The sequence below is a fragment of the Rhinolophus ferrumequinum genome, chromosome 4 (genome assembly GCF_004115265.2).
Source record: "Rhinolophus ferrumequinum isolate MPI-CBG mRhiFer1 chromosome 4, mRhiFer1_v1.p, whole genome shotgun sequence".
NCBI classification, from domain to species: Eukaryota; Metazoa; Chordata; class Mammalia; order Chiroptera; family Rhinolophidae; genus Rhinolophus; species Rhinolophus ferrumequinum.
The window spans coordinates 91,107,653-91,134,704 of NC_046287.1; the positions used below are offsets into that span (position 1 = coordinate 91,107,653).

At 37.6% G+C, this 27,052-nt stretch overlaps 1 protein-coding gene across 1 annotated transcript in view; it reads right to left on the reverse strand.

Moving 5' to 3' along the window:
• Positions 1-1,812: 1,812 nt before the first annotated feature.
• The window catches only part of FREM2 (FRAS1 related extracellular matrix 2), a 164,465-nt gene continuing 139,225 nt past the window's right edge, over positions 1,813-27,052 (reverse strand). The window contains 12 exon segments of the mRNA XM_033105058.1: positions 1,813-3,672; positions 4,942-5,088; positions 8,848-9,035; positions 9,911-10,037; positions 10,782-10,916; positions 11,006-11,133; positions 12,515-12,619; positions 13,711-13,903; positions 20,249-20,580; positions 22,940-23,071; positions 25,052-25,355; positions 26,619-26,777. Of these exon segments, the coding sequence (XP_032960949.1) occupies positions 3,160-3,672; positions 4,942-5,088; positions 8,848-9,035; positions 9,911-10,037; positions 10,782-10,916; positions 11,006-11,133; positions 12,515-12,619; positions 13,711-13,903; positions 20,249-20,580; positions 22,940-23,071; positions 25,052-25,355; positions 26,619-26,777 (2,463 nt within the window). The 3' untranslated portion in view covers positions 1,813-3,159.

Here is a 27,052-nt window from a genome sequence, read left to right on the forward strand (position 1 = left end):
GGACTCCACTGCTAGTATTCTAAAGAGATTTTATAATTGTGGTTCACAGGGATGCCTGGTGTCTTCTTGGTCCAGGAGGGAACATAATGCAAAGCTTGATCACTTTAGTCCAAAGAAAGAGCTACATTTGATTATCACCTGCCCAATAGCAGGGACAGTATCTTGGTTTCTATGTAACCTCTCAAAGTGGATAATCCTAGGTGAGCAGTCAGTAAATGTTAAGCAAGGAGATAAACTGGCATAAATAAAACCAGCATTAAAACATACTAATGCTTCATGATTCATGTGCTGGGAGAGACACTAATGCTTAATATTTAGTTTGTGTTTTGGGTTTTACTGTGCAATCAACAAGACCTTGATTTATAATTAGGGTCAGAAGCTACTGAATATCTGAGAAGCTATTATTGCTTACATCCTGTTTTCTATGGGAAGTTATTTTATGTATGTATTTTGATAGTACCAGAATAATTCTCTAAAAACAAAATATTGGGTCTGTTTTATTGAAAAATAAATCATATTGTCTGATACTTTTTTCCACTAAAAAGGCTTCTCATGACTAATGTATATTAAATCACATATTAAGTAAATGTTAAGAAAATGATGCAGAAATCCAAGTACTTTATACTTAAGAATGTTATATATTTACTTATTTCCTACAGTCTCTGTCTGTCTCTCTCTCTCTCTGAAGGGGAGGAAGGGAAGGAAGAAGAGAGAGAAGGGAGAGAAAGAGAGAATGAGATGGGCAGAGAGGGAGAGAGATTTTTCTTTGTCTGGAAAGAATAGACATGTTCTGTATTTTTTAAGCTCTCTAATTTATATATAGCAGTTACATTAGAACAGCTTATTGCAGAATGAAATTTGGTATAAAACTAGCCTGGGACAAAAGCTCAAAGCAGATTTCTTGTAGTAATGCTTCACTGATTACTATATTTAGGGACACAGAAACCCCCGGAAGGGGGGGTGTCAAGCTCTGAAGCATGTCTTAACTACTAGAGTAACATTAAGTGGATTGAGAGTACTTGCTCTAACAGTCTCCATAAATTGAACCCAATGCTAAGTAGTACAAAGTCCACGTACTATTTGAAGCTGCTTAACCCAGCTCATTCCTATACAAGTTACGAGGTAGCCAAAGAAGTAGCTAAGCATCTGTCAGAAAGTAAAGCAAAAGAAAAGGGGATAATTAAGAAAGTATTAATATTTATTTGATTAAGTGAACTCCTAGGCTATATAGTACTTTTTATTTGTATAAGTCCTTGGAGGGACCCTTGAGTTGTAGGTGATATTTGTATATTCCCCAATGGAAGGAGACTGGAGTCAATTCTATTCTTTAAAAAGACTTTGAACGTGAAGTTCAGAGCTACCCAAAATAAGAGAGGCAAGTACTGGACACTTTCCACCTCTCTCCCAGCACCAGAGTAGCTTCCTTTTTTTTTTTTTTTTTCAAATCAAGAGATGGTTGCTGCTCACAGACGCCAGATAAAATGTGCCTCTATGACCTGAAGAGAGGTTTGGCCTCCTAAAAATCTCCATTCCATCAGGATGTCTAGTGTAGCCAGGTTACGACAGCAAATGAAAGGGGATTCCAGGCAACACTTCATGGTTAGTCTTTAGGCATGGTTCTTTTCCTTCTGACTTTATTTTTGCTGTAAATACAATTACTAGCTTTTCAAAGATTGGTGATTAAACTGCCACATTTTCCCTTTCCAACTAAAATTTCTGCCATTTGGTGAAAGCATATATATATATATATATATATATATATATATATATATATATATATATAAATTTTTTTCAGAAAGGCAATGGGAAGCTTGCCAGGCAAGTTCATTCAATCAAGTTCCTTGGTTTTTAACGCTGTAAGCAGTGTTACAAATTATATTTTTAGATACTGAGAGAGACCTCAATGCATCAGTTCACTCAACTGGAGATGCCAAAGAATGAGGCTTTGCTCTTGGATATGAGAAGAGTATGACAGACGATGCTGGCCACCACCAAGACCATCTTTGGAATGACAGTTGCAGAGATTTCCATGGTTTGGTGCAGATGCTGATTAGAAAGCTAAGATAATGTCCTATAGCCAATTGAAGTTCTGGACATGGTTGTGTGACTATGCTACTCTGAGGGTTTAACCTCATGTATCATCTGTTAAAATGTTCTTCTATTCAATAAAGTATGTATAAGAAGCACTTTGGTTAAACATATTATATTAATAAATATCACTCTCTTCCTCCACATAATGATGTTCTCATTATCATTTATGGGTTCAATACTGCAAACATCTAGGCTCAGTTCTTAGAGAACATTGTCTTGTGAAATGCGAATCTAACTCTATGGCATTTCTTTGTCATCAAAATGTCACCAACCCTCTAATTTCCCACAAATATTGAGCACCAGTAAGGTATATTATCATGCAAGAACTCTACTGTTTTTCACTTTATACCAAAACTGAACAGTCTCTCTTCAATAGTCGCTTCCAGACTTAACATATTCTTTGGTTTAATTTAAAATTAAATAAGCAAACTAAACAAGGAGGGTCTGAGGAGGATGAGAAACAATTACCATCCAAATTAGTGAGTTACTTTCCCTCTATCTTTCTTTCAACTTCCTTCCAAGTAGTAGAAAAGGTGATCTGTGGGTTGAGCTACCCCTGGTCGTTAACTCTATGCTGTCTTCACCTATTAGAAAATTTGTTATAATAAACAAAGTGTTTATCATTCTTGCAGACTACCAATTAAAACCTTTCTAGTAATAAACTGTTATACAACAAAGAAACTGTGATAATTGCACCTTCAAGGTTCATACTAACATAGCAACGGAAGACTCCTCTGAAACTTCTGAGAGAGTCTGTTAGCACCTTTGAAAAGGTTCATCTCGGCTGTGTAGAGAAAATGCCTAAAACGAGAAGTCCATTCCTCTCCGTCCATCTGTGGCTTTGTGTACCTGTGAACACATTGCTGCTGCCTCTGGGCAAGAGGAAAGATGTGGTCTGCGATCTGACTTTGTCCTTGGGTGTATGAAAGAGCAGACAGAATTCAAATCAAAGTACAGTCAGGTCCTCCGAGCAGCTTCATCACAGAAGTCCCCAATTTTCTGTCACTGGGTTTCTATTGTCTTAAGTCTGAGGCACTTGAGGAAAAAGTTGAATTCCACCTGGGGTCATCAAACCTCTGAGCTGTCACTGTGGTGGCTCTGCGGTGGCATCATGGGCTCACTACTGCCTGAGCCTTTTGGGGCATCCTTCCTCCTGGCACTCTTCTTGCTCTTGCACATCAATGCTGCAATGGCGATGAGGCCGAGAGTGAGTAATCCCACTGCAACACCTCCCATGACCACGACCAGGCTGACCTCAGAGCTGGGACTGTTGAGCTCCCGGGGGAGGATGCCATCAGGAGGAACTCTCCCTTTGGGGATCTGCTTCTTGTGGGTGCGGTCCAGGGAAATGTGCTGGATATTTGTTCCCCGGTTGTTTTCAGCTCCGATTTCCCACACCAGCGGGGGTGTGCTTTTGATTTCCCTCTTCTTCCTGCTCTTGGCAGTTGCCTGGGGCTTCCCTGGACTCACTACAGAGTGGTACTGGTACTCCACACTTCTTTTGCCAATGCCTCCATTGGCACTGTCTTTTGATCTTACTGTGTAGATTGTGTGTATGTACCATTCTCGGCCCAAAGCGACCTAGAAAACAAAACTCTGTTCATTAGAAAATGATAACTATATCAACCTAATTCGTGACTATTTGCAAAAGAAATTGATGGCACAGATAATAAATGCCAATTTAATTTACTCTGCAGAATTAATACACTTAATATTTTAGTTTGAAGAATTAATACACTTAATATTTTTGCATGTGTAGTATGTGCAAGGCTTTGTATAAAGAATTCTAAAGTATTTTGTGCAACTTTTAAGGGAGCATGTGCTGGTAAATATTTGATAATCTATGACGTATAGAATGTCAGAAATGTAAAGAACTTTAGATCTCAGTCTAACTTATTCATTTAAAACTTTACTAAATAAGAATACATAGCAGTTAAGTAACTTGCCCAATGTCACTCAATTAGTTAGTGGCAGAGGCAGGACTAGAACTCAGACCTTCTAAACCTCAGGACTCTTCCAGTATGTCTTGCTGCATATTTACATATAAGGCCATAGAAAAGTTTTCTGCTTTTCCAGGGCCTGTGAAAAGAAGGGATTTTCTGATGGCTCTTTAAAGCCAATGCTTTGAGAGTTAACAGTAAAACAGAACAAAAAAATATCATACTTCACCTACTTGTTTAGAAAGATTCAGAATAACAAATGTGCCTCATTAAGATTCACTCTTTAGGTGGAATAAGGATAACACATTCTTCAGCCCATTCTGTCTGGAGAATTTCAGGAAATCTCCTAAAAGGTATACTTGCTTCCCCAAGGATTCACAATGTAAACACATCTCTGAAATTGTCTCATTTGTGTGATCAGTGTGGTTATGGTCACCTGTGTCTCTTCCTCCTGTCTATCCCTAGGCTAGGATTTTCTATCTTGGTTTATAAAGTCTTGGAGAATGCAGATTTATGTACCATGCACAATTGTTTTTCTGAGTCAACCAGTTTGCACAAGGTCACTCTACTAAAGATGATCATGAAAAGTCAACAGGAAGGAAATTTTGAATAAGAAAAGCAGTTTTCCCAACCATCTGACTTAGATTTCTATTCTGGGCTGAATAAGGTTCTTAATTATGCATTCACTTAAAATAATAATAACACATTAATAAAAATAATAATAGGTAGAGTTTATGGATTGCTCACCATGTACCCAGTATTGTTGGGTGTGGTTTACATGAATTATTCAATATTCACATGAACTGTATACAATAATACTATAACTGCCATTTACAAATGAGACATTTGAGGCAGTCAAAAGTTAAGTAACTTGCATGTGGTTGCATAGCTATTGTGTTCATTGGCCCACCTGAAAGAGCGGTGTGGAGTCGACTTTAAATCCATCGGATCCAGGCTGATTCACTAAGAGAATAGCTTCAGGGTCATCCACTGCCAGTTTGGCATTAAATAGGACATTTCCAAAACTGGTGGCTTGTGTCTCTGGCTGAGCTTTGTCCTTTAAGCAATAAGGGAAATGAGGATTACTTTTGCAAGTGCAGAATATTTTCCTATTAGTTTTGTGCAAGTACAAAACCATAAAGTGTCACCATTTAGTTTCATTTAAAAAGATGTTATTGTATTAAAATATAAGACAAAAATGCTTAACTTTGAAAATGGATTTACTTTATTGTTTGGGTCAAAGCACTTAGATAGTTAAAATTTTTTTTCAATTTTCAATTACAATTGACATTAGTTTCAGGTGTACAGCATAATGGTTAGATATTTATATAACTTACGAAGGGTCCCTGCTGATAAGTCTGGTACCCCACCCAACACCATACACAGTTATTACAATATTATTGACTATATTCTCTATGCTGTATTCTACCTCTCTTGTGACTATTTTGTAACTGTCAATTTGTACTTCCTTCACTTTTTTCACCCAGCCCCTCAATACCTCCTCCCATCTGGCAACCATCAGTTTGTGCTATGTATCTATGAGTCTGTTTCTGTTTTGTTTATTCATTTATTTTGTTTTTTATTAATACATTCCACATATAAGTGAAATCATATGGCATTTGTCTTTCTCTGTATGATTTATACACTTAGCTTAATACCTCTAGGTCCATCCATGTTGTCACAAATGGTAAGATTTCATTCTTTGTTATGGCTGAGTAATGTTCCATTGTATAAATGTACCATGTCTTTATCCATCTGTCTATAGATGGACACTTAGGTTGCTTTCATATCTTGGCTATTGTAAATAATGCTGCAATGGGCATAGGGATGCATATGTCTTTTTGAGTTAGTGTTTTGGATTTTTTCAGATAACTACCCAGAAGTAATTGCTGGGTCCTTCTTTGTCTCTTGTTATAGACTTTGTTTTAAAGTCTATTTTGTTTGATATAAGTATTGCTACCCAACATCCTTTCATTTCCATTTGCATGAAATATCTTTTTTCCATCCATTTACTTTCAGTCTGGTGTGTGTCTTTCAATCTGAAGTGGGCCTCTTGAAGGCAGCACATGTCCGGTTGTGTATGGGTTGTGTTTTCTCATTCATTCAGCCACCTTATGTCTTTTGATTTAATCATTTGTATTTAACGTAATTGTTGTTGGGTATATAGTTATTGCCATATTATTACTGACATTTTAAATCTTTTTTTCTTCTCCTCCTTTCTCTCCTCCCCTTCCCACTCCCTCTTCTTCTCCATCTCTTTGGCATTTTTTTAAAAAACTTTTATTTATTTGAAGTGTGTTTTCCTAGGACACATCAGCTCCAAGTTAAATAGTTGTTCCAATATAGTTGTGGAAGCACAGCCCACAGTGGCCCATGTGGGGATCAAACTGGCAACTTTATTGTTAAGAGCACTGCACTCTAACCAACTGAGCTAACTGGCCGTCCCCCATTTGACATTTCTTGTAATACTGATTTGGTGATCATGAACTCCTTTAGTTTTTTTTCTTGTCTGAAAAGCTATTTATCTGTCCTTCCATTCTAAGTGATAGCCTTGCTGGGTAAAGTAATCTTGGTTGTAGGTCCTTGCTTTTTATCACATTGAATATTTTATGCCAATCCCTTGTGGCCTGCAAAGTTTCTGTTGAGAAATCAGCTGACAGTCTTATAGGATCTCCCTGGTAGGTAACTAACTGCTTTTCTCTTGCTGCTTTTAAGATTCTCACTTTGTCTTTAACCAGTGGCATTTTAATTATGTGTCTTGGTGTGGGCCTTTTTGGGCATTTATCTTGTTTGGTTGTCTCTGCATTTCCTGGACTTGTATGTCTATTTCCTTCAATGGGTTAGGGAAATTTTCTGTCATTATTTCTTCAAATAGATTTTCAATCCCTTGCTCTCTCTTTTCTCCTTCTGCTACCTCTAGTGTGAATATTGGAATGCTTCATGTTGTCCCAGAGGTCCCTACACTATTTTTACTTTTCTTTTTTTTTCCGTTTGCTGTTCTGAGTGTTTCCTGCTACCCTGTCTTCCTACTTGCTGATTGGATCCTCTGCTTCATCGAATATACTATTCATTCCCCCTAATGTAGTCTTCCTGTCAGCTATTATGATCTTTAATTCTGACTCTTTTTTTTAATGGTTTCTCTTTCTGTGTGTAAGATCTCACTGAGTTCATCTACTCTTCCCCTAAGTTCATTGAGCATTCCTATAACGAGGGCTTTGAACTCTGTATCTGTTAGCTTGCTTGTTTCCATTTTGTTTAGTTCTTTTTCTGGAGTTTTTCCCTTTCCTTTCATTTGGGACATGTTTCCTTGTCTCACTTTGGTGGCTTTCCTTCCTGTGTTTGTTTCTATATATTAGGGAGATCTGCCATAGCTTCCATTCTTGGTAGAGTGGCCTCATGTAGTAGGCATCCTGTAGGACTTGGTCGCACAGGCTGCCTAGTCACCCGAGCTGGGTGTTCCAGGAGTCTCTCTTGTGTGGATTGTGTATGTTCTCCTGTTGTAATTGAGTTTGATTGCTGATGAAACATCAGGGACTGGGATTGACTCACAGGTTGACTGGCTATGAGGATTGGCCATGATGACATTGGACAAGCAGGAGCTTACTCTATATGCTGGATTCAGCCTAGCAGGGCTCTGGTGCTTTCCAAATCCACCCTTTGGGTGTATCATTTGTGTAGCTAATTGGGTGGTACTCTGGTATGGTCTGAAGCTGGTCTGGTCTCTGAGTGTGTTGGTTCTGGGGCCTCTTTGCATGAGCTCTAGTGCAGGACAACTTCTGCTGTTTTCTCTGCCCAGCCAGGGGCCACCTGGTAGAAGCTATAAACTGTACAAAGTGATCTGTAGTTGGTTGTTTCCTGTGCTGGGGTTTGTGCTACGTAGGAGAGGGTATGCTGTGAACCACGGCTGGCTGCCCCTAATACTGGACTTGAGGCTGCTTATCAAGAGGTACATGGCAAGCCCAGGCCAACTGTTGCTTTTTTGGGGTTTGTGCATCTTTGATAGATTTTATGGGTGTCTGTAGCTTGGGTCAAGGCCAACCATTTGTCTTAAATAGCTGCTGAAAGAGGTTTGGAATGGGTGCATGAGTTGGGTGGGGTGGCATCTCAGGGAAGCAGGAGGGTGGGGCAAGCTGTGTTAGCCAGGTTGTTGGAGACTCAGATTTGGCACCCCCCCACACACTGCACCTGCTGGTTATGTGGGGAGAGGGCTCAACAAAGGAACGATGGTGCCTGCCAACACTTAAGTCTTAGAAAGTGCTGCCTCTCCAGCCCTTGCCCTAAAGAAGCCAGATAATTTAGTTTCTTCCCCTATGTCCCTGGTGCTTTTCAATCTGCTGTCCCTTCAATGGAGCTTAGGGTGAGTGTTTGTGAATAAGTGAGTCTTTGCTAGGGCCCTTTGAGGGGATATCTGGGTCTACAGCAACCCTCCGTCTCACCTAGATGAAATCCCTGCTGATTTTCACAGCCAAATGTTGTGGGGAATCCTCTTCTTGTCACTGGTGCTCCAGGCTGGTGAGCCCAGTGTAGGACTGGGACTCCTTATTCTTCATGGGGGATTTCTACAGATAAGATATCCCTCCCAATTCTTAACCACCACATGTGGGTGTGGGACCAGCTTGTTTCATGTTTCCACCCCTCCTACCAGTCTCAGTGTGGCTTTCTCTTTATGTCCTTAGTTATAGGAGTTCTGTTAAGCTAGTCTCCAGGTGGTTTCCAAGGGTGGTTGTTCTATAATTTACTTTTAATTTTGATGCAGTCGTGGGAGGAGGAGAACACAACGTTTACCCCACCATATTGACCAGACGTCTACACTTACCACAATTTTAAATCTATATAAGAGTGAAGTAGAATCAGCTAAGCAGCCATATTCTGCATTTGCTGGACTGTACTTGGGAACATAGCCATCAGCTCCAGTGCAAAGAAACACCTTCTCAATGCTGCAGTAAAAGGAATTACCTAGATTCTGGACAGGATCTACCATGACACGACCATAAATTACATCACCTGAAACACAGATGCAGAAGTGTTATTTCTGTTATGTGATATAGCATCTCTATATGACACTGCAAACAATTTGTGACAATCATGACACTAGAAAGAATTTCCTTCTCTTTCTAATGAAATGTTGAAGACCTTTTAGTGTTGGCTTCAAGATCTGGTTCACTCCCAGGCCTCAGATACGACTACTTTGCAGACTGACCACAAGTGACTGAAGATGTAGTGACCCTCCCATGCTCATCCAGTAGTGGAAATAACCTTAAATCTTGGCCTATAACTTCACATCCATAGTATCCCATTGTGGTTAAAATCCAGTTTACATAAATAAATTAGTTGCCAAGATACAGACTAATACATTATAGAATAACACTAAAAAAGAAAACATCAATAAAAAGCTGAATTGGCTTCAGTTGATTGTGAAGGAGGTTTTAAGGAAACACCTTGGTCTTTAAGCATCTATTTCACAGCCATTGTTGAATTCCTACCATATGTGTTAGATAGTTGGAGAGGTTCTGGGAATACACCACTGGATAAGAAAGGCACATTGCTTGTCCATGAGGCATTTACAGTCTCATGCAACTGCAGTGTTTGAGTCTGTGAAACTTGAAAATACATTCAAGAAAATAATACAGACTTGTTTCACAAATCAGTTAGGTTAGGGAAATAGAGATTAACTTCTCCAGAAATAAAACCATCCAGCAACATATATCCAATTTCAGTGACTCCCTCCACCCCTACCACAGTGATAAAGGCCCAGTTATATTCTCAAAACAATACAAGAGGTTGTAATATTTTCCCCTCAAACACAATCCCAATAAAGCACAGCATAACAGATACAATGTAAAACATACAGAGCAGGTCTCTGATTTTTAAAGTGATACCTTCTGCAAAAGCAACATCACTCTCATGCCCAAATCCCATGGAGCCATCAGACAACCAGAGACTCTTCTTGGAGAGTAGGTACATTTGGGTGTTCAGGCTAAACTCAGCTGCCACTGGATCACTGACCTAAAATCAAGTGTAAAATTCCTTTTTTGTGTTAGTGATTGCTCTGATGGTGCACAGACACATTATTCACAAATATACACACTTAATGTACCCAGACATGCAGACTACTGAACACTGTACTGCGATTTTCATGTCCAGTCAAACCACCTTAGGGAACTGTAACATTGGCTTTGTCCTTCTTGAGAAGACAAAACTGGTGAGGTTAAATCATTTTTGAATGGGACTAAATAGCATTGCTTGAGCTAATGTTGATTAGTGTATTGGTGTATGTAGGGGCTTATAAATGTGATCAGTGGAAGGCCAACATTTAGTATAAGTTCTTAGACAAAAAGTACCATCACATTCCTTTTAATGCATGACAATTAGGTACTTTGAGGTGGCATGAACTACAGGATATTTATTTTTCTTAAAGATCAAGAACAGGAAGGATGAAGAAGTGCAGAAGAACACTGGGGAAAATTCTCAAATCTCCAAGACAGCAAACTCCAGGAAGAGACAAGGTCACACAGGAAAGAAAATAACCCTTGTATATTCTTAAACTATGGATTTTATATACTGAACCAACAACAGATAAAGGGCAATTCTGTCCTTCCTTCCTCCCTATCTTCCTTCCTGTCTGACTTCCTTTTTTCTCAGCATGTGAGAATTAAAAAGTCATTGTGCAAATTTTTTTTAACTGATAAAAATAAACCAAACAAATAACAAAGTGGGATTCTAATGGGAAAATAATTTTATGAGACACACCTGTTGGAATCGGATGTCAAGGTCAAAGGTGACAGGCTCTCTGGGGTTGCAAGTGACTGGCAGGCGGTACTCCTGATGTGATGGAGTGGTGCATGGCAGCAGTTTTACAGTGTAGGTCCCTGAGTAGTCACGTACCTTCAAGGAGAAGAGAGGGCATTTAAAAATCCGAGGTGCAAGCAGAGGCAACAGAAGAGGAAAATTAAGTAAGAGGCTTAGTCACTCACTGCAAAGTCAGACACAAAGCTCCATTGCTGGACTGGCTGGTTATAGGTTGGTTCACTCCTTATTAGGCGCAGGGAAAATGTCAGGCCTGGATGATCAGCTGACATAATCACTGAGCTTGTGAATGACGCTAGAAAAGTGCCAACAACAATAATGGTATAGTGGTTAAAAGAATGCAGAACAGTTTAGAGTTTTCAAAGTACTTTACAATACATTATTTGCTTTTATTATTATAATGAGCTTACAAAGTAGCAGGGTTGGTATAATTATCCTCATTTTGAAGCTAGAGAAACAGTGTGACTCTCCCAAGATCCCACAGCTAGGATGTGTGCCTTCTGATTTCTAATTCAGTGCTTTTTCCACTGTTTAATTCTGTTAAAAGATAATGCTGAAACAGTTCAAGGCGACTTTCCAGGGAGTAGCAAAACCATGCAACAAAACCTGATGTGAATGCATTTATTGTGCACCAAAGCTATTAGCATCCACACAGCTGGGCAAATCCAATTTATAAATGGAAACTAATTTTAATGAGATTGCTTGCAATCGTGTATAAACAAACATCCAGTTTACTAGAAAGGTAGACATATATCATACGGTTGCTGGACTTATCATGGTGATCACTGCTTTAGGTACATAAATGTTGAATAACTATGGTGCACACCTGAAACTAATGTAATATTGTATGTTAGCTATATTGTTTAATAAAAATCTTAAAAAAAATAAAGGTAGACATATGAATGGGAACTGTGAAGGCCAGGAAATCCTCATTTTCTAGAACTGTCAATTACCATAAAGAAAAATGATTCCTTTTGGTTCTGTATTTCTTGTAACCCAGTCTCATAAAAATATAATAAATGTCTTCTCTTCCTGAATTTTCAGCCCTAATCTCTCCTTTGTTTAGAGGTAAAATCTAGAAGAAGAAGGACATAGAAGACAGTGAATAAACTATTTTCTCCTACTAATCTGGCATGACTTGGTACACCAGTAAAATAGTCAAACCAGTTTAGTAATATAGAGTCAAATAAAAAATTATTTTTAATGAAATGTCCTTTATATTTAAAAAAAGCCTTAGACATGGGACTTTAGTGACTGCTATCTTACTGATACTCAAAGCACAGTCCGTCAGTTAGTAAAATTGCATAGCCAATAATTAACGGTCATTAGTTAACATGCCTAAAACTTAAGTATGATAGTGAAGTGACACTCTGTCTCTATTATAAAGGTTTCTTACAGTCCCTAGAAAATAGTTGTGAACAGAAAAGGCCTTGTTGACCAAATAAATTAAATTTCAAATTTTTTTTTTTTTGTACAATGGAACTGAAGTAGAGAAGGCAATAATTGTTGCCATACTCTTTCTAAGGAAAAGTATCTTCTCTAAAAATCTACATGGAGATTCATTTTGTAGATTGTGAGATGTAGCCAAACAATTATCAAGACCTCATAATACGCAATATGGAAAAACTCTTCCCTTGTGGTACGGGGAGTGGCTCTTAATGGGCGACGGGGCTTACCGGAATGTGACAGCACGAACAAACCATGGAACTGAGCCTCTGTCTTAAAGTTCACAACCAAGCGTCCCTCCTCACTGATGCGCATGCTGGTTGGATATAGAGAACCTACAGTGGGATGGCACACAAAAGCGGAAATATTGGTGACCAGGTTCTACTCTTAATGCACAGGATTTCTTCCAAAAATGAATTCAGGTTCCTCTTACCTTTAAGCATGTTTAGTCAAAAGTTATTATTAGAAGAATTGAGTGGTAAAAGAGGCAAAAGATAAAATATGAAATGAAAATATGTTAAATAATCTGCAATGATTATCCAGGGTGATTATATTACCTTTCACATGGCTTTGAGGTAATATTAATTTGTGTAAGATAGCAGATTTTAAGATGCACTATCAATAGTCTTTCCCCTCTGGCTCATAAAAATTAATGCAAGCATGATGCTCAGACATGCATGGAACCAGAACAGTAGTATATGCCTGAAAAGAAACAGCACTACTTCTACTAATGGATTAATTAGCTTTATGTGTGTGGACTTTGAATTATAATTCTGACATGGAGATTGAAACAAAGTTTTGCAGATGCTATAGGCCCAATAATTACTGACATTACCACCATTGTTCCAAAACATTCAGCTGAAGTATCATAGAATAATAGAATTTTAAAACAGAAAGTACATTAGAAGTCTAGTCTATATTTCAGAAGAAATTGAGTGTCATAAAGGTTAAGCAATACATCGAGACCACACAGCTACTTAGCTGTAGAGTCAAAATTAGAATCCAGGACAGAATTTATACTGGACTTTAAAAGGCCACCTCTCATTTTCAGAAATAAAGATGTGTAACTTTTTCTCTTGGCTTCATTCCTTACTTTCAATGGGAACTTCCTCTATCCATTTCCTAGAATTTAGGGAAATATATAGACTGTGTTGTATGCCACATAAATGATTAGTCATGCAGAATGGATTATGAGAGTTAAACTAAATATCCATGAAATATAGATGTTATTTAATGTCACGTATTACACAAAATTTGAGGCATTGATATGATTTAAAGTTTTTTCATTACAAAAATAATCTTAAAATGTTGAATATAAAAAATAAATATACTGAAAGTAGCTTCTATTACTTTTAGCTACAGTAAAAATTCCTCTTAAGTAATTCAAGTAGGTAAGAAAACTAGTTTTCCAAGTCTATTAACCCACCTTGGAGTTCAGCTTCTGGTGGGCTGCCAATTCCATCATTCCACAAGATGGCAGTGTCATACACAAAAGTTAGACGAAGCTCGGACTTCAAGTCAAAATGCTGCCAGCCTCCTACTCCAACAGGGGAATGGAACACGTAGGAAACATACAGAGGGACTCGAAGAGTCACATAGGACTGCACTAGGTTTAGGACCTAAAACAATGAAATTATATCTATCAACACCATTCAGTGTTGTTAATTAAATGAGCTTAATTTTGTACAAGCAATTTTCTCCTTTCAGTAACTGAAGATTTTGAGTAATCATCCAGGAAAAACAAACAAACAAACAAACAAACAGCATTTACAACACTTAATTTTGGAGCAATTAAACAGTTGTTACTATAGTACCCTCCTTTGCAACACAGGATATGTAGCAGAAATCTTTAAGATAAATTGCATTATTTTGAGCATACTAATATAGTCTTTTTAGTTTTACAGCAGCTTTATTAAGATACAGTTCATATACCATATAATTAATCTAAAGTGGACACATCAATGGTATTTAGTATATTCGGGGAATTGTGCAACTTTTATCACAATCAATTTTTGGACATTTTTATCCCATATCCATCAGCAGTCACTCATTTAAGCCCTCTCCAGCTCCCGACCAGTCCCTGGCAACTACTAGCTTACTTTCAGTTTCTACGTATTTGCCTATTCTGCACATTTCATATAAATGGAATTATACAACATGTGTGACAGCTTCTTTTACTTAGCATACTGTTTTTAAGGTGCATCCCTCTTGTAGCATGTTTCAGTACTTTTATTACTGAATGGCATCTTATTATATGTGTATACCGCATTTTATTAATCCTTTCCTCTATTGATGAACTTTTGGATTGCTTCCAGTTTGGAGCTATTATGAATAATAATGTTATAAGGTATTTTTAAATTATGATATAGCGAAAAAGGAAATAAAGCAGGAAAGATCTGGAAGCAAAAATGTTTAGAAATGACATGTAACATTTAAGATGTCTTAAAAATAATTAGTTGAAATGAAATATCTTGCTTAAAACTTATACTTTCCTCTTCCAGATATTTTGCAGGTGGATTAGGGATCAGGGGGGATAAACTAATATTTGTTTATTGAGCACCTACCACATTTCAGACGTTGTGTTAGGTTCACGATAAAAGTTTTCAGTGTTTTCACTCTTCCCCATAATTATATGTATGTGTGGATTAAAATGTGTATGCATATTGAAAAGAGACTAGAAAATATGTCTGTGTACAGTGATAGTGGGATGATGAGTGAGATTTTTTTCTTTTTTTACATGTTTTTAGGTCTCCAGTTTTCCAAAGTGATATCATTAGCTTCATTTAAAAAACCCCACATTATTGAAAAATTAATTGACATATTTGATACAATAGGAAGCAACATACCTTATGAAAGTTATACATTTTGGATTCTTCTTGCTATGTCTTGCAAAATGACTTAGAGTGGCTTCCATATGAAAAAGAATAAATCAATGTACTAAGTGCAAAATAGTGGGATGCAAAGAAATGACTTCTAAAGATACTCTAGCCCCCAAGTTCCATGTTTCTAAATCAAACATAGTAAAAAGGAAGAAAAATTATTTCTCAAACCAAGCGACTAAAAAAAAAATGTTTACTTTTCCAAAATTATACTATGTCTTCTCATAAGTACATTATAATTTCATATTTCAAATGAAAACTGTAATTGGGGTTGCGTTTTTGCAGCTTAGTCATGATCCTTGAGCAATGTTATCAGTTGCTGTTTACCTAACAAAGTGTGAGTTAAGATTCTTGACGCCCTCTACCCTCTTCTACCATTCCCCTTCTCCTTTATCCTCTGGTAACCACTAAACTGTTACCTGTGTCTATGAGTTTACAGAAAATGATATTGTAAATGTAAAATGATAGCATTAAATATCATTAGAGAAATTCCACATTTATTTATCTTGTAAGTAAAATTCTGAACTATTATAAGATGATGATTTGACTCTAATAACTCTATTTTTTTGAAGTGTAAGCTCTGTGTCTGATGTCCTCACCAGGTACTTGCTATGGTTCCTGGCACAGAGTAGGTGTTCATTGACTATTTCTTTAATTTATGAATGCGCAATGAATCCGGTGGCAAAAGCGGAGGTAGTCTTAAAGCCAGCTAAAACTATCTGTAGTCAAACTGCATAAAACTTAATTAAACTTCATTTGCTGTTAACAGATTACTATCCTAGGTATTTCAGGTGATTCTTTCCATTTGGCCACTCTTTCTTATAAGTTAAATAATCTGAACATGAGAGGTTGAGAAAGGCATAAAACCCTTTTAGAGTGTGTCAGAAACAGCTTTTTAATGACAAAGAAAAATGCAGAGACTTGGCAATCTGTCATGGCAATAGCTTTAGCTAAGAACACATGGGGAAAAAAAATTCAGTGCTGCATCATGTTGTTCCTGGCTATAGCAATTACAAGTTGGTAAAATTTGTGTGCACAGTGATTATCTCGATCTAAGGTGCCAAGTCTAGAAAAGGAATAGAAGAAGGGAATTCACATTATTAGATGCTTGGCCAGGGCTGTGTGTAATTTGCAGAGGATGAATAGGCCTGGGTGAGCTTGGTTTCCTGAAGGTGCTCTTGTCCAATGGAGTGGGCAAAACTATCAAGCTGCTATGAAGCAGTTAGCCCATTTTGATGATTTACCTTTGTTTTTGCCCGTTTTCCTTATCCTAAATGCAGAAATGAAAAGGTTCGTAGAACTTTGGAAATTCTAAAGTAGCATGTGTTCACCAACAATTTAGTTTGCATTCCTTTATGTGCTGTCTCATAAAATATGTTTTCATTTCAATCTGATCTGCCTGTACTCAGGTGAAGCTGTAGTCCACTGTTATTAAGACACGCATTTGCATAATATTACCAACAGTGGGTGTGGAAGTAATCTGGCACACAGTTTCATGACAGCTGTTGGGCAGCATTCTTGAACCAAAAACAGAGGAAAAAGTTCATTTGTCTCTCTTGCAATTGCATCAGTGATCATATCCACGCTTCACATTTACCCAATTAAATGACATTTTAGTTCACTCAATTAAATGTCCAGATATGTACCATGATGTGGTTAAGAGCACAGGCTTACAAGTGACATGAACTTGGACTAGTTATTTGAATTTTCTTTGCTTCAGTTTTCTCATCTCTAAAGAGGGGACAAAATTACTAGTTATGCCAGTGTTGTGAGGACAGAATTAATGGAAATATATAAAGTCCTTAGAAAAATGGCAGGCACATATGTGTATTAAATACTAAATAAATATAATTATCATCATCATTGTTATTGTTAGTACTATTATTAGATATTTTCTCTTCTCTAGACCTCAAAACTAATGGGCAAAATTAGGGAACTATCTCAAAAGGTTAAAGTTCTTATACCTTAATTTATATTTTCTTCTCCCTCACCTATATTTAAAGACATGTGTGGGGTGGGTGATGGGGGCCGGGGGTTGGGATGTAGGAGAATATCAATAGTGGGGGGAGTAGTAGAAGTTTAAGTCCAAGGAAGAAAGTAGGGGAAACCAAGATAGGCTCCTCTAAGCTTCACTCTAAGAGAAAAGGAATATGTTTTATTAGATTGTATTGCCATTTACACTAAAGCTTTTAGAATTTGATAACAAGATCCTGAAATTTCAATGTTTTACACTAAATCTAGTCATCTCTATGATGGCAATCATTATGGTTATGCTGTTAAATTTATTTATTTTTATTTATTTATTTTTTAAACTCAAATTTATTTGGTGTCTACCCCAAAAATCTAAATTTATTTTCAATAATGGAAAAGCAAAAAGAATTTTTCATTAGAAATTCATACAGTAAGCTGGCTATATTACTTAAGAAAATAACACAAATTGGTTAAGAATTGGACGGTTTGATAATTTGATATTGCACTCTCTTTTATTCCTAGTATTGTGTAACTTAAGCCTTTCAGGCAGGCACAATTTAACTGAAACCTGCAAGTTGCCAGTTTTCACCTAATGAAGTAGAATTTTTGGCAGCTCAATTTCAGAAGCATAGCAATGAGTTTTCTAGCCAGAAATGGCAATGGGAAGAAAAACATACTGAACTTAAAAAATTAAATAGAGTAACTGTGATAAACAAAACCCCAGCAAAGTATAGTCAGTTTAGCTTAATGTTTTACAGAGATGAACACAGTTGAAGGCAGGATTTGCACTGAAATGCCCTTGATACGTTGGAGAAGTGGGCAGATACAATAAAGCTTAAGTAGGTAAATGCAGGGTTTTCACTAGAGCATGCTATTTGGGTTGCATATATAAAAGATATAAAACTGCTGCCAGAGAAGACAGAAAACACTTTTGATGGTAAAAACAGACTATAAACTAGACGACAACCAAAGAGAAAGTCCATGGTACCAAGTGACTTTAACAAAGAAGGCCTAGAACTAATCTAATCTTATGACTCCATCCAATTTTGTTTATGCCAGTAGATTCTGTGACTTAAGAAAGATCCTGAGGGCCGGCCCGGTGGCTCAGGTGGTTGGAGGTCTGCCCTCGTAACTCTGAAGGCTGCCGATTCGATTCCCACATGGGCCAGTGGGCTCTCAACCACCAGGTTGCCAGTTCAACTCCTCCAGTCCCGCAAGGGATGGTGGGCTCCGACCCCTGCAACTAAGATTGAACATGGCACCTTGAGTTGAGCTGCCGCTGAGCTCCCGGATGGCTCAGTTGGTTGGATGGCTCAGTTGGTTGGAGCGCGTCCTCTCAACCACACGGTTGCCGGTTCGACTCCCACAAGGGATGGTGGGCTGCGCCCCCTGCAACTAGCAACGGCAACTGTACCTGGAGCTGAGCTGTGCCCTCCACAACTAAGACTGAAAGGACAACAACTTGAAGCTGAACCACACCCTCCACAACTAAGATTGAAAGGACAACAACTTGACTTGGAAAAAAGTCCTGGAAATACACACTGTTCCCCAATAAAGTCCTGTTCCCCTTCCCCAAATAAAATCTTAGAAAAAACAACAACAACAAAAAACCCCCAAAAGATCCTGAGACAAGAACAACTGGGGGGAAAAAAAGTGATTTAATAATGAATTGAAAACAAGCTCTGTGGGGAAGAGCTAAAGGAACTAGAGATATTTGACTATAAAGGAAAAGGCTGAGGTAGATTTGTTAATATGAGTCTTTATTTTTATTTTGGGGATAGGACTTTATTTTCTTTCATGTTTCTTTCAGGTGGCAAAGACAGGTTGGGGAAGAGGGATCTGAAGAAGTAACACTTCTGAGGGCTTAACTAACTTGTCCAAGGACACAAAGTTAGAAAATATCAGAGCCAAACTTAGCTCTGTATTGGTTTGATTCCAATATCCAGGCTCCTCCACTGGTCCACCCTGTCTTTCTGTTGGTGTTCTTATTTGGTATTTTTACTAATCCATGCAAGTTTTTGACTATTTTGCTGCTCTTAGAGGAGGTGGTTAAGAAAATGTCTCATTACCTTTGAGTCCAATAGTTACCAGACATAATAATATATGACTACCTACCTATTCAATCAACATCAATACCAGCTGAACTTGCCAAGTTTCACAGCTTTGCTGTGGGATTAAACTGATAATGAGTTATCTACATTTCTCTTGCTACTACTTGTTTTATATTTTAATACTTCAGGAATATAGAATAGAAAATATCTGAACTCACCTTAGTTAAATCTTCAAAGACATGATATATCTTCGGTCTGATGCAACACATTAATATATACGCCTGTCTACATAAACTCTGTTCACCCCACATAGGCCAGAGCACTGCTTTAGTTCAAATACTTACTACAATTCTAGACTATGCCCTACATATTTTATAGTCTCTGTTATAACCACGAATGGAGATCTTGCTTACTTATCATTTTAACAACTTTGTTGATGATGATGGTGGTGGTCGTGGTGGCGGATTATGTGGGTGTGTACTTTATGTGTAAATGTCTGTCTGTGTAGTATGAAGATGAGTCATTGATTGTAGAGTAGAAATAATGTTGAGTTTTAATGAAAATACTTTCGACTATGTTAGTGATGGAGAAATGAAACAGGGAGGGTGGAAATGGGGAGAAAATTAGAAAGAGAAGAGAAATAGGATAGAAGAGAAAGATAGAAGGTAGGGGAAGAAGAAAGATAGTAAAGAGGGAGAAAAACTAGATTGATCTTGAGGATTGTAAATCCTTAGTGTATGGTTTATGATACATCACAGGCATCTATACATATACACAAGAAAGGATAATGTATACTTTGAAGAGTAATTAGCATTTGTATTTTTAAAAATATCAGAGCAGATTCAGAGCATTGCTAAAAAAAGTGCATATATTTTGACACACTGTTCCAGAAATAGACACAGATTTGCACATCACCCATCCCAATTATTTGGTCCCTCTTGTACCTAATGACCTATATCACCAAGATGGACGACTGGAGTTGGGATTTAGTCCAAATCTATGTAACTGAACAAAACAAAACTGGTTTATCAGTGAACAAAGCTCAGGTGTTAAAAACTCATACCTGTCCATCTGTTCCAACGGTGCCTCCACAGTCCGTGAGAAGTTCTGACATGTCATAGTAGCTAACAAACTCCCATAAACAGGCCTCTAAGTTCAGGTTTCGGTAGAATCGTAAGGTACTGGAACCTCTGATAGATGAGCTGTACTGGTAAGGATATGTCTCTCCAACTATTTCTGGATTCTTTGTAGCATCAGTCAAAAAACCATGATGGGTCTTTACTTCACTATAATCCAGGAGATTCGAGCACTTGTGGTTTCCAATCCTTGTGCCATCGGGGCTGAGGGTGAGCTCAAAGTTGGAAAGCTCTTTAGTGGAGATCACGGGGAGCATGCCTGCAAGAAAGTATAATCATTGTTACCATCCTCACTAATAGCATAGGGCTTAGAACACTATAATTTCTTTATGTCTTGAGAAGAGAAGTCTTATAAAATACTGTAGAGCAATGATTATCAAAAAGGTGTCTTAGGACCCCTGGGGGTCCTGGGAATTTTTCAGGAGATCTGTAACATTAAAGCTGCTTCCATGATGATACTAAGATATTATTTGACTCTTCCACCCTTATCCTCTGACTGTTGTAAGTCTGTTTTTGCCTGATGGGTCTCTCCTCAGCTCTTTGCACCCGAGTCACATGTCCAAAATGAGCACAGACAACCTCGGTGTCCATCAGTGGAAGAATGGATAAAGAAGAGGTGGTACATATATACAATGGTTTATTACTCAGCCATAAAAAAGAATGAAATCTTGTCATCTGCAACAAATTGGATGGACCTAGCGGGTACTGTGTTGAGTGGAGTAAGTCAGATAGAGAAAGACAAATGCCATATGATTTCACTTATATGTGGAATCTAAAGAACAACATAAATCAACAAACAAAACAGAAACAAACTCATAGATACAGAGAACTCTTTCATGGTTGCCAGATGTGAGGGGGGTTGGGGGAGTGGATGAAAAAGTGGAAGTGGTTAAGAAGTACAAATTGGCAGTTACAAAATAGTCATGGGGATATAAAGTATAGCATAAGAAATATAGTAAATAATATTGTAATAACTATGTATGGTGTTAGATGGGTACTACCGTGTTTCCCAGAAAATAAGACCTAGCCGGACAATCAGCTCTAATGCGTCTTTTGGAGCAAAAATTAATATAAGACCCCGTCTTATTTTACTTATAGTAAGACCGGGTCTTTATAATATAATACAATGTAATATAATATAATATAATATAATATAATATAATATAATATAATATACTACTAGGTCTTACATTAAGTTTGCTCCAAAAGATGCATTAGAGCTGATTGGCTAGGTCTTATTTTCGGGGAAACTCAGTAGATTTATCAGGATGATCACCTTCTAAGTTATATAAATGTAAGTTATATAATCACTATGTTGTACACCTGAAATTAATATAATATTGTATGTCAAATGTAATTTAAAAATAAAAAAAATATTAAAACAAACAAAAGATGATCCTAAAGATAGAGTGGTCAAATGTGGGACCAACATTATACTGTATAGACTCCTGTCCACCTACATCCACCCCCTACCAACAAAATTTTGGGTTTGTAACAAGCACAAAGTAGAATGATGTCCTTTTTCTGAGGGAGGTAGATTCTACCTTGTAGTTCCTAATGGTACCTAATGTTTCCTCTCTCTTAGCTACTTAAAATATAAGTAATAAAACTAATACTAACACTTTACTAATAAAGTGAATTGAGTGGAAAACAACTTGAAAATGTCTTCGTGTATTTGGGGAAATGTTCATAAAGAGTGGATAAAGGTATTGACTCACAAATTCTGGCCATACTTCCATACCCAGAGAAAACGAACACAAAAAATAATACTGTTAGTTGCATTTTTAATTTTATTTTACTGCTTAGGAAATGTCTTAGTTATTGCAATAAACATTGGGGAATTTATAAAATTATAGCTATGAAATAGCAAATACATGCTGAAGGTGAGCACTGAGATACCAAAATGCTTTACTGTAAGTCCAAGTTCAAGAGTTTTGAAGATACGTTTGTGCTATTTCATAAAAACTCGCATGTTAACCAATGTTTTGTTTCATTGTGTTTGGACATGTATTAAATTTATCTAATTTCAGAGAATGATTAAATTGTCACACTTTAAAAAATTGGGCAGAGAGGCAATAAGATGGCTCAGTTGATTAGAGCGCAAGCTCTGAACAACAGGGTTGCCTGTTCGATTCCCACATGGGCCGGTGAGCTGCGCCCTCCACAACTGGATTGAAAACAACATGCTGCCACTGAGCTTCCGGAGGGGCAGCCAGATGGCTCAGTTGGTTAGAGCGTGAGCTCTCAACAACAAGGTTGCTGGTTCAATTCCTGCAGGGGATGGTGGGCTGCGGCCCCTGCAACTAAAGATTGAAAACAGCGAATGGACTTGGAGCTGAGCTGCGTCCTCCACAACTAGATTGAAGGACAACGACTTGGAGCTGATGGGCCCTGGAGAAACACACTGTTTCTCAATATTCCCCGATAAAATTTATTAAAAAAAACTGGGAGAAAGAAAGCAGAAAGACTTGAAGGAAGCAGAAAGACTTGAAACTCAAGTTGCGAACCGAGCACTTATTGTCTGCTTGGTTATTTAGAGTTTTCAGTAAAATAAAGCAGGTAATGAGGCGCCCAAACCACTTCCCACTTCCACGCATTTGCTTACCCCCATCACCTACCGTCTGTGTGTGGCATCATGACCGTGAGCTTGATAAGGTTTGTGTACTCTGGGTCCTCGGGGCCCATGTAGCGCAGCTTTGCTGAGAATGGCTCTGCTCCCACTATCCCTGGCACCCGGGGCTGACAAAGACCTAAAATTGAACATATTTATGCTAAAAGAAGACAATAGACAACACCAAAAGAATATTGTAAAAACAGGCACTATTATTTTCTATGTACTTTAACATTCTCTCTGGACTAAGGCATTGCTGAGAGTAGATAACATAAGGAAGCATAGTGTGAGAATTCATCACAGTAGACAGTTTAGTGTTTACTGCTTAACATTTTGGGTATTTTATAAAGTTTGAGAGAAAATAGTTGTTGTTCAATGTGATTTAATAAGTGCTGGACATTCTAGGTTATGATCTTATTCATAAAATCATTTTAATATGAAGTATGAACAGACACAGTAAGAATGATTGAAAACCAAAAGAAGAAAAGTAAGTGTAGTTTAATTAAGTAGATTTGATGTTTACCCTAGAATAATATACTTATGACTGTTTATAAAATATATATCATTTATAAGCAAATAAAAATATGCTCATTTTTGAAACCAAAAACCAAAGTCTTTTTAGAATCAAAGAACAAAATGTATAGTTTTCTCTATATGTATAATTTCTTATAGTACGAATTTTATAAATTGTAACATTTTCTTTCTATCTGTCATCTATCTATCTATCTATCTGTCTGTCTGTCTGTCTGTCTGTCTATCTATCTATCTCTCATCTCTCAGTGAGTCCCAAGAAGTTTGACATGAAAATAATCCTCCAATGTTTGCTTTAAGAAAATTGTGATGTTTTCATTTTAATATCACGAAAGGGACCAATATATTGAATTACAATTTCAAGAGAAATAGGCAATCTATAATTTCCTTTCTATTTGTACAAAACAGAGGAAAGAGGTATTTATTGGGATAGCAATACAATCAGAGGCAGATCTCAGCACCTGGGCTGTATGTTTTATGAATAGGAAGACGCATTTTAAGGCATTGTTTATTTATTTATTTATTTTGTACCAACAATAGTTTGGCTTGAAGAGAAACTTAAAAAAGCATTTATTTTAATCCTATAAAAGAGCATGGTTACTATACATGATATCAATAAATATTGATCTTTACTATATCCTGTTGGGAGGTGGTAACATATAACCTTTGTTTAGGCAACAAATATACTTCTAAACCATTGTATGCAAATGGAAGTTTCAAAATAGAATCTTATAGAGTGTTATTTTAAAAATCTAATTTAAAAACTCTTCTGCAGAGTGAAGATTGGTTTATAAAGTGGCTTTCCTGTCTTTTCCTTGTTATCTTTAACTCTATCTTATTGTCCACCCCCAAACTGCCCAGGATCCAGCCCTGAACACAGCCTCCCTAGTAATAATGAGGTCTGGGCACTTGGACATACCTCTCTCCCTGGGCTGTCCTTCCCTTCCTGGCCCCAGCAAACTCCTACTCATCCAACAACCAGCTTAGAGTGCCTTGGCATCGAATATGAACCAAGTTGTCCAGATCTGACCCTCGTATACTATCTGCTTCATTTCTTGATCCTCCCCTGTCTCCCTCTCACATGTCTCCCATTTCTCTGCTTGTAGTTTCCAGAATATTCCTCTTTTTTTTTTTTCAGGCTTCTCTGAGTCATTGCTCATGCTTTTTTTCTCTGCTGTTTTCAGGATTCAGATTAAGCATCTCCTCTTTGATGAAACCTTCCCTGACCCAATCAGGATAGAACTAACCACTACTACTTCTGCATTTATGTGGCCTATCCAGACTAAACTTTGTGCCCTCAACTTGAGTGTGAACTCCTCGAGGACAGGAATCTAGCTTTATTTTTTCTTATTGCCAGCATACATGCCAGCAAAAACTCTGGTATATGATAGGTGGTTAAAAAATGGGGAATGAATACCTATTTGTTTTCTAATGAATATTTTTGTAAAAATGGATTATCATTTTTAAGTACTTTAGAGAGTATTATGGACTACATGGGGGCATTCGAAAGAATCAATAACCAGAACTAGACATTTAGAATATTCCACAGTATTCCGGGGATCTGCCTGTGAACACGGCAATACGTTACCTTCTTCTCTGCCGATGGTCACGATAGGGCTCATTAGCTCCAGGCCTTGGTTGCCGTTGCCATTGACTGCACGAGCTGCACACTGCACTCTGGAGCCAGGCTGAAAGTATATGGAGTCTAAAGTGATCATCTTGGATGACGTAAAATAGGTGTCAAAGTCCACTTCTCTCATGGGGCTGGTCACACCGTCAGCGCCCGTGGGTGCACTAGTCAGCCATCGGTACCGGGTTAAGGTGTCATTGATGTTCTCACTCGCACAAATAGAGCCTGTTTTGTCATAGTCTGAATATTTAGGGTTACAAGCCTATGGGAAACAAAGAACTGCGTTACGGGCACAGTACAGAACAACGTGTAAATCATTCCTCTCATAGTGTTTTCACCGATGCCTTTTTTCCCCATTTCTACATGCTATTCATGCAACTTTCAAATTTCTATTCCTAGCCATGGTAGCTTTCATGAACTCTAATCGTGCATTTCAAGTAGCTATTGGACGTTTCCACCTCTAACTTGATACACGTAAAAGCGTTATTCATTTCATTATCTCTTGAATCCTCAGAGCTGCCCAACCATCCTTGTTCCTTCTGTATCCCTCTCTTTGTCTCTCCTTCCCTCAGTCTCTCCTCACTCTCATTTTGCCCGTCATATCCAGGGGGTCAGTAAACTTGGTTGATTCTTCTTTTGCAATGTTTCTTAAGTTGGTCCCTTCCTTCCCATTTCAAGCACCACCTCCCTAATCAGGGCCTTTCTAGTCAAGTGACACACTGCTGCCATGGTAGCATGCCAACACAACCTCTCCTCTCACGACATTCTTCTGCACTAGAACTCCCTGCTAACCAACAAATGAAGTCCACATTCCGTAACATAACATTTAAAGACCTCTATAACTTGGCACCAAATTATTATTTTTTTGCCTTGTAAATTCAATAAACATTTATTGTGTACCTATTTTATGTAGGTCATTGTACATATTTATGTAAAAATAAATATGTCCCAGTTTTTGCTCACAAGAAACTTATAATTTAGAGTCAAGTAGGCAAGTAAAAGTGTAATGATAATATGCCATTTTTTTATGTTATTCTTCTAGATGTAGCTTGTGATGCAATCACTTCTTCCTGGAATGACTTTTCCTTATCTGGCTCTTCGCTTAATCTACTGAAATTCCTCCCGACATCCCAAGCCTTTTCTCACACATGGAGCTGCATTATTCTCGTGATAATGATTACACCTTGTCTATAGTAACTAATTTTTATACATTTTTCTGTTCCTTATTTTTAATTTCCTTGAGTGCAGAGTTCAAACCTTATTTATTTTTCTATCAGTGACAGACTCTGAGATAACATGAGAAAAAACACTAAGTGGACATTGGTTAATAAACTTTTGTTGGATAAAGAAAGAAAAATGAGAGCTTTATTTGATTAATGTTATATTTTCCTTTCCAAAGTTCAAAGCTTAAACCTTATAGTATTTCCCCACTTTTATTTCTTCATGACAAAGCCAATACTATATCGGTTAAGCTTATAATTATTTTAAATAATTATTTTATAATTTTCCTCAATTTCCTACTCACTGTGATACAGATGACAGGATAGCCAGACACAGGTTCAGCACTCTCTTTAGCTCTGGAAGTGTCATCATACATCAGTAAGGACACAATTTGAGGGACAGAAGGAAAAGTGACATCTGCCATGCTGTTCATTTCTTCTATATACACAATGGCTTTGGTCACCTAGAGGGAAATGATAATTATCTGTAATTATTGAAATATTTGACTCTTGGTGCTTCTCCTGTGCAGGACAACGCCATCTGCTTGGCAAGTCCCTGGTTTCATTATGATGAAAACTGTCACACAGAGCCCCAGCAGAGTGACAGGCTCTACGTCATTTTTTCCACGTGACCCTGGCACCTTGGCCATATCTTATGGGGAGGGTAACTGAGCCCAGGGCAGCCTGGTTTAGCCAGTGGCTCACGAGGTATTTGGGTTCTAATTTTTTCTCCAAATTG